General features: G+C 50.5%; 1 protein-coding gene across 4 annotated transcripts in view; it reads right to left on the bottom strand.

Moving 5' to 3' along the window:
* Positions 1 to 13,091, bottom strand: part of UBE2G2 (ubiquitin conjugating enzyme E2 G2) — a 40,628-nt gene that overhangs the window by 16,290 nt on the left and 11,247 nt on the right. For 3 of the 4 annotated variants that reach the window (XM_043593428.1, XM_043593429.1, XM_043593430.1), the window contains 2 exons: positions 6,779 to 6,814; positions 6,639 to 6,684 (listed from right to left, as the gene is read on the bottom strand). The exons of the other annotated variant lie outside the window; for it this stretch is intronic. In XM_043593428.1, coding sequence (XP_043449363.1) covers positions 6,639 to 6,684; positions 6,779 to 6,814 — 82 coding nt within the window. The remainder of the gene's footprint in view (positions 1 to 6,638; positions 6,685 to 6,778; positions 6,815 to 13,091) is intronic. 4 annotated transcript variants of the gene reach the window in all.

Below are 13,091 nucleotides of genomic sequence, written 5' to 3'. Positions count from 1 at the left end.
AGACTTTAGCCTCTACTCCAAAGCTGTAATCGTCAAGACAGCATGGTATTGGCACAAAAACAGACACATAAACCAGTGGAATAGAATAGAAACCCCAGAACTAGACCCACAAACGTATGGCCAACTCATCTTTGACAAAGCAGGAAAGAACATCCAATGGAAAAAAGACAGTCTCTTTAACAAATGGTGCTGGGAGAACTGGACAGCAACATGCAGAAGGTTGAAACTAGACCACTTTCTCACACCATTCACAAAAATAAACTCAAAATGGATAAAGGACCTGAATGTGAGACAGGAAACCATCAAAACCCTAGAGGAGAAAGCAGGAAAAGACCTCTCTGACCTCAGCCGTAGCAATCTCTTACTTGACACATCCCCAAAGGCAAGGGAATTAAAAGCAAAAATGAACTACTGGGACCTTATGAAGATAAAAAGCTTCTGCACAGCAAAGGAAACAACCAACAAAACTAAAAGGCAACCAACGGAATGGGAAAAGATATTTGCAAATGACATATCGGACAAAGGACTAGTATCCAAAATCTATAAAGAGCTCACCAAACTCCACACCCGAAAAACAAATAACCCAGTGAAGAAATGGGCAGAAAGCATGAATAGACACTTCTCTAAAGAAGACATCCGGATGGCCAACAGGCACATGAAAAGATGCTCAACGTTGCTCCTCCTCAGGGAAATACAAATCAAAACCACACTCAGATACCACACCTCACGCCAGTCAGAGTGGCCAAAATGAACAAATCAGGAGACTATAGATGCTGGAGAGGATGCGGAGAAACGGGAACCCTCTTGCACTGTTGGTGGGAATGCAAACTGGTGCAGCCACTCTGGAAAACAGTGTGGAGGTTCCTCAAAAAATTAAAAATAGACCTACCCTATGACCCAGCAATAGCACTGCTAGGAATTTACCCAAGGGATACAGGAGTACTGATGCATAGGGGCACTTGTACCCCAATGTTTATAGCAGCACTCTCAACAATAGCCAAATTATGGAAAGAGCCTAAATGTCCATCAACTGATGAATGGATAAAGAAACTGTGGTTTACATACACAATGGAGTACTACGTGGCAATGAGAAAGAATGAAATATGGCCCTTTGTAGCAACATGGATGGAACTGGAGAGTGTAATGCTAAGTGAAATAAGCCATACAGAGAAAGACAGATACCATATGTTTTCACTCTTATGTGGATCCTGAGAAACTTAACAGAAACCCATGGGGGAGGGGAAGGAAAAAAAAAGAGGTTAGAGTAGGAGAGAGCCAAAGCATAAGAGACTCTTAAAAACTGAAAACAAACTGAGGGTTGATGGGGGGTGGGAGGGAGGGGAGGGTGGGTGATGGGTAGTGAGGACGGCACCTTCTGGGATGAGCACTGGGTGTTGTATGGAAACCAATTTGACAATAAATTTCATATATTGAAAAAAAAATCAGCCCAAGATGGATCAAAATTTAAAAGGTCAATAGAAGAACCACAAATACAAAACGGAAACCCTTTTAACCTTGGGTAATGCAACACCAAAAGCACGACCCACAAGACAAAAACACTGAGGTTGCACCTCATCAAAATTAAAACCTTTGAGTTTCAAGAAGCTCCATTAAGACGACGACCAGGAAAACTGCAGACTGGAAGAAAACGTGAAAATCATGGGTCTGATAAAGGCCTTGCATCCAAAATATATAAAGAACTCTTAGGACTCAAAAAGACGGCAATCCACATGATCTCACGGTTTGTGGGTTCGAGCCCCACATGAGGATCTGCACTGACAGCTCAGAGCCTGCTTCAGATTCTGTCTCCCTCTCTCTCTGCCCCTGCTTGTTCTCTCTCTCAAAAATAAATATTTTTATAATGATAAAATTAAATTAAGAAAAAGAAAACAAGCCAATTAAAAATTGGCAAAACTTCTCAAGTTCACCAAAGATACATGAATGGCTAATAAGCCCATGAAGAGATGCTCAATACCATCAGTCCTTAGAAAACACAGGTCAAGTCCAGGGTGAGGTGTGGCCTCACGCCCAGGGCAGCTACAGCCACACGGCAGGTGTGGGTGAGGGAGTCCTCATCCGTGCTGGTGGCAACGTAAAACTCTGACCTACTCTGGAAGACGGCCTGGCAGTTTCTGGAGACATTAAAACATCAGCTTCCTCTGTGTCACAGCACCCCCACTCCCGTGGACCCAGCGATGCTCAGAGAGCGACAACGGGGTCCACGCGGTACGCGAGGGACCGCAGCAGCACTGGTCACAGCGGCCAAAGGCCCCTCGCCTGGCGGGTGGGGAAGAAGGTGCGGCCCATCCCCCCAGAGGCTGGGGTCAGTGGCAAAGACGAAGGCGTGACACCCCCAGCAAGGGGACAGAATCGCAAATGCACAGGAGGGTGAAAGAAGCCGGACACACAAGACTGGCTGCTTTATAATTCCATCTGCAGGAGAGGTCCGGGACGGCCAATCTCGAGGGTCAAAAAGAAGAGAGGCTGCCTACGGCTCAGGGTGGGAATGGGGACTGACCGGGGGCACGAAGACCTTTCAGGAAATGCTGTAAAACTGTTGTGGGAGTGGCCTCAAAACTATAAAATTACCAGAATCTTCAACTTGTACACCTAATACGGGCAAAACTTGTTTCTTGACCTCAGCACCGGCATCTTGGGCCCGACGGGCCTGTGCTGTCTGCGCGGCGAGGTGCTCCGCGGCTCCCCCCAGACACTGGCAGTGGACTCCCCTAGTCCCCCAGCTGTGACAACCACAACTATCTCCAGATGCCACTGAGTGTCCCGGGGGCAGGAAGTCATCCCCACGGACGGCACTGGTCTAGGCCCGCTGTTCCCTAATCTGCTCTGTCCACCCAATGACACACGATGGATGCCTTTCTGGGCCAGCATGGAGATTCTGCCCGAACCTTGTCGGTGTTACACGGCATCCGACGCTGGGCAGTGCGGATGTTTCATAAACTATGTTGGCCAATGTTGTTTCCATTTTCTAATTACTGCAGTGCATGCAGAAATGAACCTCACGCAGAGATCTTCAGAACACCGTCTGCGGAAGAGACCCCCAAGGCTGGGGCTGCCGGGTCAGACCGCTCGCGACACGTATTACGAGCAGTGTCCCCCACGTCTGTTCATCTGAGGACAGCAGCCCCAGCCCCCTTCTTGGCCGTTCGGCTCAGCCAAAAGCCATCGGGGTTGCCTTTTACTTTCAATCAAAGAAGCGGCGGGGGCAACTTCACCGTTTAGCTCTCCCGCTCCCATCCTACACCCTCCGTCCCTCCCGTTCTCTCGGGGGGAGATCTGGGGTCACCCAGGATGCACCCGCGTCCTCAGACGGGAACCCTAATAGAACGGGCACCCCGTGCTTGTGGCCCGAGCCCCTGAAAAGCGGTTTTCCCCACCGCACAACTGGCAAGAGACGGAGGCCCGGCAGAGGAGCAGGGCGGCAAAGCCGGAGGCACCCTGCCTCCCAGAAAACGGGGCAGGTACGGGTTTAGAAACGCCGGCGCACAAAGAAACTGCAGACAATCAAAGAATAAAAAGAAAGCAGAGCAGAGCTATCACTGAGGAGTGGAATCCAGCCAGCTGTCTGCCAAAAAGCAGGGTGAGACCAGTCGCCGGGAGGACAGTTAATTCCTTAATAGATGTTTTAAGTACATTTGTAAACGGCCTCTTGTTTGTAAAAGGGTCTGGAACGGGACCAAGACCCACAGGCTCAGCAGACCCTGGAGCAGGGGAATCCCACACGAAGGCAAAAGCCCCATTCGAACACAGAAGCGCTCCAGCTGAGAAAGCTTCATCACCTCCTTTTAAACCGAGGCCTGACAGGGAGCGTTCTGTTCCAGGCGTGGGGCGCGAGGACTCCAGATCCGCAGACGCTGCAACGCGGTCACCCCAGTGAGGCCAGGGAACATCCGTCGCCACACAAAGCCACCCATCTCTTTCTTGCGGCAACTCGCAAGAGTTACCGTCTTGGAGACTCTCCAACACGCACCACGAGGTCGGTGACGGCAGCACGTCCGGGACACGCCTGTAGCCGGGACGCGGTACCTTCTGTCCGCCTCTGCCCATCTCACGCACCCCAATCTCCTCCGTCCATTCATCCACCGATGGACACCAACTCAGGCCGCTTCCGCGTCTCGGGTGTCGCGCGTAACGCTGCGGTACACACGGGGGTACAGACGTCCTTTCGAATGGTGGTTTCCTTCTCTTGGATGAAGCCCCAGAAGCGGAACTGCCGGGCGGAAGGGCGGCTCTCGTTTTCACTTTCTGAGGAACCCCCGTTCGGTCCTCCGCGGCGGCCGGCCCGGTGTGCGTTCCCATCAGCAGCGCACGAGGGCTCCTCCTCCTCCACACCCTCACCGACACTTCGGATTTCTTGTCTTTTTGGTGACGGCCCTTCTATTCTGACCGGCGTGAGGCGGAATCTCGCTGAGGTTTTGGTTTGCTTTCCCCTGGTGATGAGTGGCGTTGAGCATCTTTCCATGGACCCGTCGGCCGTCCGGAGGCCTTGCTTAGAAAAATGTCTGTTCAGATCCTCTGCCCACCGTTTAATCAGACCGTTTCTCTTTTTGCTTTTGAGGTGTACGAGGCGCTTCTATAGTTTGCGTATTAGCCCTAATCAGACAGGTGATTTGCAAATAGGCTCCCTCTTCCTTCTGTTGGTGGTTTCCTTTGCCGAGCAGAAGCTTCCTCGTTTGACACAATCCTACTTGCTTACTTTTTGCTTTTGCTGCCTTTGCATCTAACTGCTAACATGGGTTTTCAAAATATTCGTTTTACAGTGTTGATCTAAAGTTAGTAACGGTTATGCTAACAGGTTTTAACAAACACCTTTTCAGAAACCATTCCGAGGGCCTGACGTGTCCCTTGAAGGGCTTCTAAAGGAGTCTGCTGATGTGCAGAGGCCAGTGTCGTGTAAGACGGGGGGCCCACTGACAGGAACCCGTGCACCTGTGTCCACGTTAGCACAGAGACGACACACATGACACGGTACGTGAAAAATGGCGGTGACAAATCACGTTCCTATGATGTAATCTCCTGTCTCCTTAAAAATCAAAGGACCTACAGCCGACACAGCAGATAATGCCATGTCCCATTAGACGCGGGACGCTGCCGACCAGGAGACGCCCCGTCCCGTTTAGAATTGCTTTAGGGGACAAAAGCTACAACACCCTTTTACGTACCCAGATAGGCTGTAAAGACGTCCCCGTGCCAGAAACATTTAAACACAGGAAAAACTGGGTACCACAGGCCCAAGCGATCAGGGTATTACAAATTATCAGGGAATGTTAGGCGTTGCTGTATTTCCTCTGGACAATGTTTACTGATGATTTTTAAATATCTTGCTTATCAGAAAAGCCTCCTTTTCTCATCCATTTCCATATCATCTCACCTCCACAGACAACACTTGCCAGCAATGTGGTTCTCGAACACGGGAAGCAGTAAGAACTCGCGTGGCGGACGCAACGGGCACGCGCAGACAGAGCGAGGGCGTGTGCGGCCACAGCCCCTGTCCCTCCCCTGAGAGCACGTCTCAGCCCCCCAGAACCCAGCCTCGACACGTGCTGGCCACCTGAGAGGTCTCACTGTACCGAAGAGAAACCTGAGAGACTGAGGATAAATCCCAACTTCCTAACTTTTACTTAACCACATTTATTTGAAAATACAGTAAGTCTAAGAATGGTCAAAAATGTACATCTGAAGTGGACAGAACGCAATCGAAGGGCCTGGCTCACAGGGCCCTGGAACACGCTAGAAGAGGGGGTCCATTTGCGGCTCTAAGCAACATCACCAGGTGAAAGATCACGAGATCCGGTCAGGATCTTTCTAGAACAGGGCCAGGAGTCACACTGCTCTCCTTAGAACAAAGCCACGTCTTGGGGTCAGGGACAATGGAAGGCCATGCAACGCACAGGAAGAAAGCAGCAGCAGAGGAGGGGCTGAATGGAGACAGAGCAGGAGGAAGAGGAAAGCGCAGGTGCACGGGGGGCAGGGCTGGAGGCTCACCTGCACCCAAGGGACCTTCCCCTCCCCACCCCAGGGGCCTTTCCCCCTTCAAAGCCGCAGGCTTTGGGGCACCTGCGTGGCTCAGCTAAGCATCTGACTTCAGCTCAGGTTATGATCTCACAATTCGTGGGTTCGAGCCCCGCGTCGGGCTCTGTGCTGATAGCTCGGACCTGGAGCCTGCTTCGGATTCTGTCTCTGTCTCTGTCTCTCTGCTCCTCCCCAGCTGGTGCTCTGTCTCTCTCTCGCTCTCTCAAAAAATGAATACATGTTTAAAAAAAAACAAACAAAAAAAACCCCGTGGGCTCCTAGGGACTTCCCGAAGTCAAAGCCACCGATACCGTTTGAGGCTAACCCAGCACTGCCACTCAACATTCAAAACTTATTATTTTAAAACTCTGCAAATATAAAGTATGACAAAACTTTTTTATTGACTCTCAGGAAATATTTTCATTTCTCGGGATATACGTCTCTGTTTTCTACTCAGACCAGCAGATTAAAAAAGAGCTCAATTTAACAGGTGTGTGAAGCCTTTTCTTCAAACGGAGACTTCTGAGCACAGCCCTGCTGCTAGCTGGATTCCGGGGTCTGATGTCCAATAACGTCTTGGAAACTAACAGCACATATAACTAACTTACATGATCAGCGCCTCCCACTCAAAGAAATTCTCTTCGTTCATGGGACCTGCAAAAAACAAAAAAAATTTTCCACAATTAACTTAGAAGGCCACTTTGGCAATTAGAAGTAAATTACAAAGAAGCTAACTTTAGTGCCTTACCCGCCACAATTCCTTCCGGAGGATTCAGCGTCAGTTCTACAAAATGAAAAAGCAAAAGCATTATGAAACAGAATGAGCATCAGGCTGGCATTCTAACCAAACGACAACTGTGGAGTACATACGTTAACAGGTTAAAACCCCGTTTGTCCAAAGTGAACACCTATTCCCATTACGTTTCCGACAACGACTATGTACGCGGCTCTTTACGGCAGCAAAACGTAGAATTTTTGGAGCTATAAACCCTTTGGTCTGACAAATGAAGAAACCGAAGGGGTCAATTATCTTTCAAAAATACCCCTGCCGGTTGTTTCGATTCAACTTCACACGTCAAGCACAGCGTCCAGTTTTCCGACCGGATGGTGCTTCCTGGCGCTGTGAGCGGCGGCACGGGCCCTTCTGAGCGTGAGCAACGAGGGACCGACCGGCGCTCGTGAACCAGGACTCGGAGCACACACGGCACAGCTGTCGGTCCCCGGCGCCACTCTACTCAATCTGTGAGCCCCCGACGTGGCACCCCACGGAGCGTCAGGCCCGAGCACCGAGAACGAAAGTAGGAAGAAGCAAGCAGGCGGCACTTCGGCAACTGCCGAAGACCAGTGGTCGCCGAGAGACTGAGGCCCAGCCCCGCCACCGAGAAACGCCGTCCCAAGTCCTGGCCTCCTCGTCTTCTATGTGGAAGGCTCCAGAGTGAACCCAAACCCGCACACAGACGCGGACGAGTGACGAGAGAAGAACAGTCCTGGGCAAGAAGGGTGGCCACCCGGGAGTAGGGAATCGGGCCAGAGATGCACTTCCTGTCGGGCCCAGGCGCCCAAGACATCGCTGATGTGGCAAGAAACAGACAGACAAAACCAAAAACTGGTTCTCTGAAGGGCCATAAAATTGCCAAACCCGTGCCAAATAACTACAAGCCGTAAGGTTCCGAAAAGTGGAAGTAAAACCATCGTTACTCACAGATGCCACGTCACATACGCCCTAAGTCCAAAAGAATCACTAGAAGAAGTGAGTTTGCCAACACTGCTGACTACGAGGTCCAGACATGTGACTGAATGTGTTTCTATGTATGAGCAAACTAGAACAATCTTAAAAAGACGTCAACTCTACTAGGAAACACACACAGGTAAGTTTTTAAAAGCTGTGCAGACCTGTAGCATGCGAGAACCGCCACGGCTCTGAAGGCCTTCCCAAGCAGAGACTCGAGCAAGTTCATGGATGGAAGCCTCAAAATTACAGTTCTCAATCCTCCTCCAACTGCACCTACAGATTCCGTGCAGCCTCAGCCAACATCCCAACAGGTCTTCTTGCCTGAATGCAAACAAGATAACTCTAAAAGATACACAAACATGCAAACAACTGAGAACAGCCCAGACTTCTTGAAAAAGAGTTAAGTTGAGGGGCGCCTGGGTGGCTCAGTCAGTTGAGCGTCCGACTGCGGCTCAGGTCATGATCTCAGAGTCCGTGGGTTCGAGCCCCACGTCGGGCTCTGTGCTGACGGCTCAGAGCCTGGATCCTGTTCGGATTCTGTGTCTCCCTCTCTCTCTGCCCCTCCCCCACTCCCATTCTGTCTGTCTCGCTCTCTCTCGCTCTCTCTCTCAAAAATAAACATTAAAAAAAATATATTTTAAGTAGCACACTTAATTGTGTGCAAATTTTATCTCAATAAAGCTGACTCCCCCCAAAATTAATTTCAGTTGTTTTATGAAATATAAAACAATAAATAATTTAGACCAACTACAGAGGTAAAGCCAAAGAGCACCAACCATCAAAGGAAAAGATGGGTGAAATTAAGAACGCTGAAACTCTGTTTCCGATTCTGTGTCCCCCTCTCTCTCTGCCCCTCCCCCGTTCATGCTCTGTCTCTCTCTGTCCCAAAAATAAATAAACGTTGAAAAAAAAAAATTAAAAAAAAAAAAAAAAGGGGCGCCTGGGTGGCGCAGTCGGTTAAGCATCCGACTTCAGCCAGGTCACGATCTCGCGGTCCGTGAGTTCGAGCCCCGCGTCGGGCTCTGGGCTGAGGGCTCAGAGCCTGGAGCCTGTTTCCGATTCTGTGTCTCCCTCTCTCTCTGCCCCTCCCCCGTTCATGCTCTGTCTCTCTCTGTCCCAAAAATAAGTAAACGTTGAAAAAAAAATTTTTTTTAAAAAGAACGCTGAAACTAAGAGCCTCTGCTATCAAGAGACCTTTAAGAGAACGAAAAGGGAAGCCCCAGAGAGGACGGTATTTGCTACAGACATAACCAGCAAAGAGCTAGCATTGAAACTTCTCAGAATCAATAAAAATATATAAACCACCCAAAAGAAAATCAAGCACAAGACTTGAAGACACGTCACAAAATGAAGGAACATGTCACAAGGTGCTCAACTCATTAACTGTGGGGAAACTAAGGCCACAACGGGATGACAGTGCCCCCAGCGGAGCAGCCCAGGAGCCCGAGCGTCCAGATGGGACAGAAGGCCGCCTCCCCCCAGCCGAGGAGCCACAGACACACCCTGCGGGCACGAATGTAAACTGGGACCACCAGGTGGGAAAGGAGGCCGCCGGGAGTCGCCGGGAGCCCGCGACCCCCTCCGGAGGACAAGCACACAGAAACGCGCGCACGTGTGCACCGGGAGTTAACCTGCCACCTGACCACAAGTGCTGCAGACCCAGGTACCAACCACCTGGCCACATGCGCAGCAGCCTCTAGCCCCCTGCCACCGCCCTATGGATCAGTCTCCGGAGGAAGACGGGGACGAAATGTCACTGGATGGAAGTAAGGGTCTGACGCTGTAACAGCTCACACTCTCCCTAAAGAGACAGAGACCACACTTCCCCCCGTGGGTAACAGCTTAAGCGAGAGAGGCCGAGAGAAGGGCCACGGTGAATCTACACCTTGCAAACACAGGACACTCTAACTAAATACTTCACCGGTGTCATCAAAATATTGCTCTAACCGCTGGCCTGGAAGCGTGTCACGTCTCTGTTTTGCCACGTAATTTGATGTCCTGAAAAGTGCCCAGTTACAATTCTAATCGCGGAATCGCTCATCCAAATGGTATTTACTTACATTTGCCCTCTGGTCCTATCTGAAGCTTTGAGGGGCTGCACGAAGCCCCGGGGCAGTGGTGTCCACACTCCCCTCGGCCAGCTGGACTAGAAGGGGCCAGCCGCTACCCACGCGGCTGCCAGGCCCCACTCCTCCGGCCAGCGCAGACGCAGTGGTGAAGGAGAGACAAGGCCCCTCCTTCCACGGGCTTCCCTTCCGTTCCAGTGAAGGAAGACAGCCAGTAGGTGAGGAAACACACATGAAAAGACATACTGAAGAATGCAGTGAGGGAGGTGGTAAAGTGATACAAAGACACACGCCCACCTGAGGCAAGAAAGGCCTCAGGGTGAAGGTGATGCCGGAGGGGGGCTCCTTTCTTTCCAACTGAGACAGAATTGACTTACACTGTCATACTAGTCTCAGGTGTGCAACACAGGGGGCCGATATTCGTATATATTCTGCAACGAGCAAAGTCCGGCAAGTTAACAGCCATCCACACACAATCGCAAATTTCTCTTTTGATGAGACCTTTTAACATCTAGCCCCTTAGCGACTTTCAAATACACAACATGGCACTGTTAACTCTCACCGCCAGGCCGTACGTGACATCCCCTGGACTTAGTTTATAACTGGAAGTCTGTATTCTGACCCCTTCACCCATGTCGTCCACCTGCTAACCCCCCATGGCTACACCGACCTGTACTCTCCTTCTGTGAGTTGTTTTTAAGATTCCACACATGCGTTGAGATCATTTGGTATCGGTCTTTCTCTGTCTTATCCCACTTAGCGTAATGCTCCCAAGGTCCATCCATGTTGTCACAAATGACAGGATTTCATTTTTATGGCTGAGAAATATTCCATTGTGTCTTTGCTGTATATTTACAGCAGCATCACTCGTAACAGCCAAAAAAAATGAAAACACCCAAATATCTAGCAATAGAAGAGGTCAAGAAACTGTGGTGATTCATACAATGGAACAAAAGTGAAAATAAATGACACACAGCTACACGCGACACAGTCATGCAAAAGAAACCAGGCCCGTACCACACACGACACATAATACACTATACGTATGCATACACAGCCAGATATATATACACAACACAGGGTGCTTGGGTGGCTGAGTCAGTTAAGTGCCCAACTCCTGGTTTCAGCTCAGGTCATGATCTCACAGCTCTTGAGATCAAGCCCCGCAGCGGGCTCTGTGCTGACAGCACGGAGCCTGCTTAAAGTTCTCTCTCGTTCTCCCTCTCTCTCTCTCTCTCTCTCTCTCTCTCTCTCTGCTCCTCCCCTGCTCTCACACTGTCAACAATAAATGAATAAATTTTTAAAAAGAAAAAAAAGAGAATAGACAACATGTAACTACATTTATAGAAGGATTACATCCATTAAAAAACAGGCACTCTAAACGACAATGTTTAAGAATGCATGCTTCGGTGGAAACACAGAGCAAAGCAGTGACTACCCCATGAAGACAGAGCTGCTCTGGTGGAGTGGGGGCCCCGCACAGTGGGGTTCTGGCGGGCTGGTAGCCTTCCTGCTCATCTGGGTGGTGATGCTTTCTCTGAGAAGCTCACCGAGCTGAACCTGAACCCTAGGCCGGCTGTATTTCAGGCTAATAAACAGTTTTAAGCCATTACTGTGACCGTCCAGGCAGGGAAGGTGACAGCTTGAGTCAGAGTAGCGACTCTGGGGGTCTGTCCCGCAGACAGGGACGAAATGGGTGTGACATGTGAGGACTGGTCCCAGGTCCCCGGCCCAAACAACTACGCGAACAGCACTATTACCGGGACGGAAGGGGAAGGAGCAGGTCTGAGGGGAAAGCAAGAATTCTCATTTAAACACATTAAGGTGGAGACTAGAAAACAGACCAGCGGAGAGATCTCAGACGAGTCTGAAGCTCAAGGGAGAGTGGACACCAGCAGGAGAAACTTGGGGGCTGTGTGCACAGGGACAGGTGGAGCCGCGGGGACCTGGTGGCAGTTGCTGGAGTTTTCCCAGGGGACACTGGGAAATTCGGGTGCCGCCGTCGGGTGTCCACAGTGACTGGGGAATGCTACTGCCATTTAGGGGGAAGGGGCCATAAAGAAAGTGCACACGAGGACAACTATTTCATTCGAAGCACCAGTTAACACCTGCTAAGAAACCCTGAGCAGGAAACAAGAACGGGCACAGGGAGAGCCCCGTCTGTTGCCAAGGGCACCAGAGCCCGGCACGCGGGAGGAAGAGGAAGGGGCAGCGAGGGCCCCAACGCGAGGCCAGTGCCGCGGGACAAACGGCGAGGCAGCCAGCACTGCGAGGAGGCAGGAGTCAAGTGCAACTGAGGTCGAGTGCCAGGAAGGCTGAGCCCCTCGGGCGCAGTAATACACACTCTGACCGTCTCAGTCCCCCTTCGGGCGTCTGCGTGACAGCCGACCGGGAGAGGGAAGCCCAGAACCCAGCTCACCAGGAGCTACACACCCAGTCATCTGAAATCCAGGCCAATCACCTTCGCATAACATCGGACAAATTAAAACAGAGGAGTGATAAACTGCTGGGGGTGGGGGACTCATCCTCCAGGGATCTGGCGGGGGGGCTCACTCCAAAAAGGGCTGCTTCATTCTTCACCTGTGGACCCACCCCTGGAGCCTCCCTCCCGCGCCCTCCTTCCAGGGCCTGCCGGGGAGGGGCAGCCGGCGGGCTGCAGTCCCAGCCGCATCCTTACGCGACAGCGGCACCTAGTGGTCAGGGAAGTTACAGTAACACGGGGGACGTTTCTGCGACACTCGTTTTATTTCCAAAATACACACCTGCACAGACAGTTTGGTGTCTACTGACAAAAACAGCTTCAAAAAGAAAAACAAAATCCTAGTATCGGAGAAATGTGCAAAAACGATGCCACTGACCCCTTGAGAATATTAATTCGTTAAAAACATATTTTTAATAGTGGCTTAAACAGTAGCCGCCACAGGCTCTGGACTGACAGTGCGGAGCCTGCTTGGGATTCTCTCCCTGTCCCTGTCCCTGTCCCTCTCTCTCTGCCCTTCCCCCCCTCGCGCTGTCTCTGTCTCTCTCAAACTAAGTAAATAAACTTAAAAAGAAAACTGGTAAGATACAATCACGTTTTTCTTCCACAATTTTTAAAACAAGGCAAGCCATGGTTTAAGGGAAAATATTTACAAAATATCCAACAAAAGACTTGTAGCTACAGTATATGAAGAACTCCTACAACTTAATAAGAAAACAATACACGTGATTAAAAATCAGCAAAAGACTCAAGACACTTACGATGGCACATAAACACACAAAAC

Source organism: Prionailurus bengalensis, chromosome C2 (assembly GCF_016509475.1).
Source record: "Prionailurus bengalensis isolate Pbe53 chromosome C2, Fcat_Pben_1.1_paternal_pri, whole genome shotgun sequence".
Taxonomy (NCBI): domain Eukaryota; kingdom Metazoa; phylum Chordata; class Mammalia; order Carnivora; family Felidae; genus Prionailurus; species Prionailurus bengalensis.
This window is presented reverse-complemented; position numbering and strand designations above follow the sequence as displayed.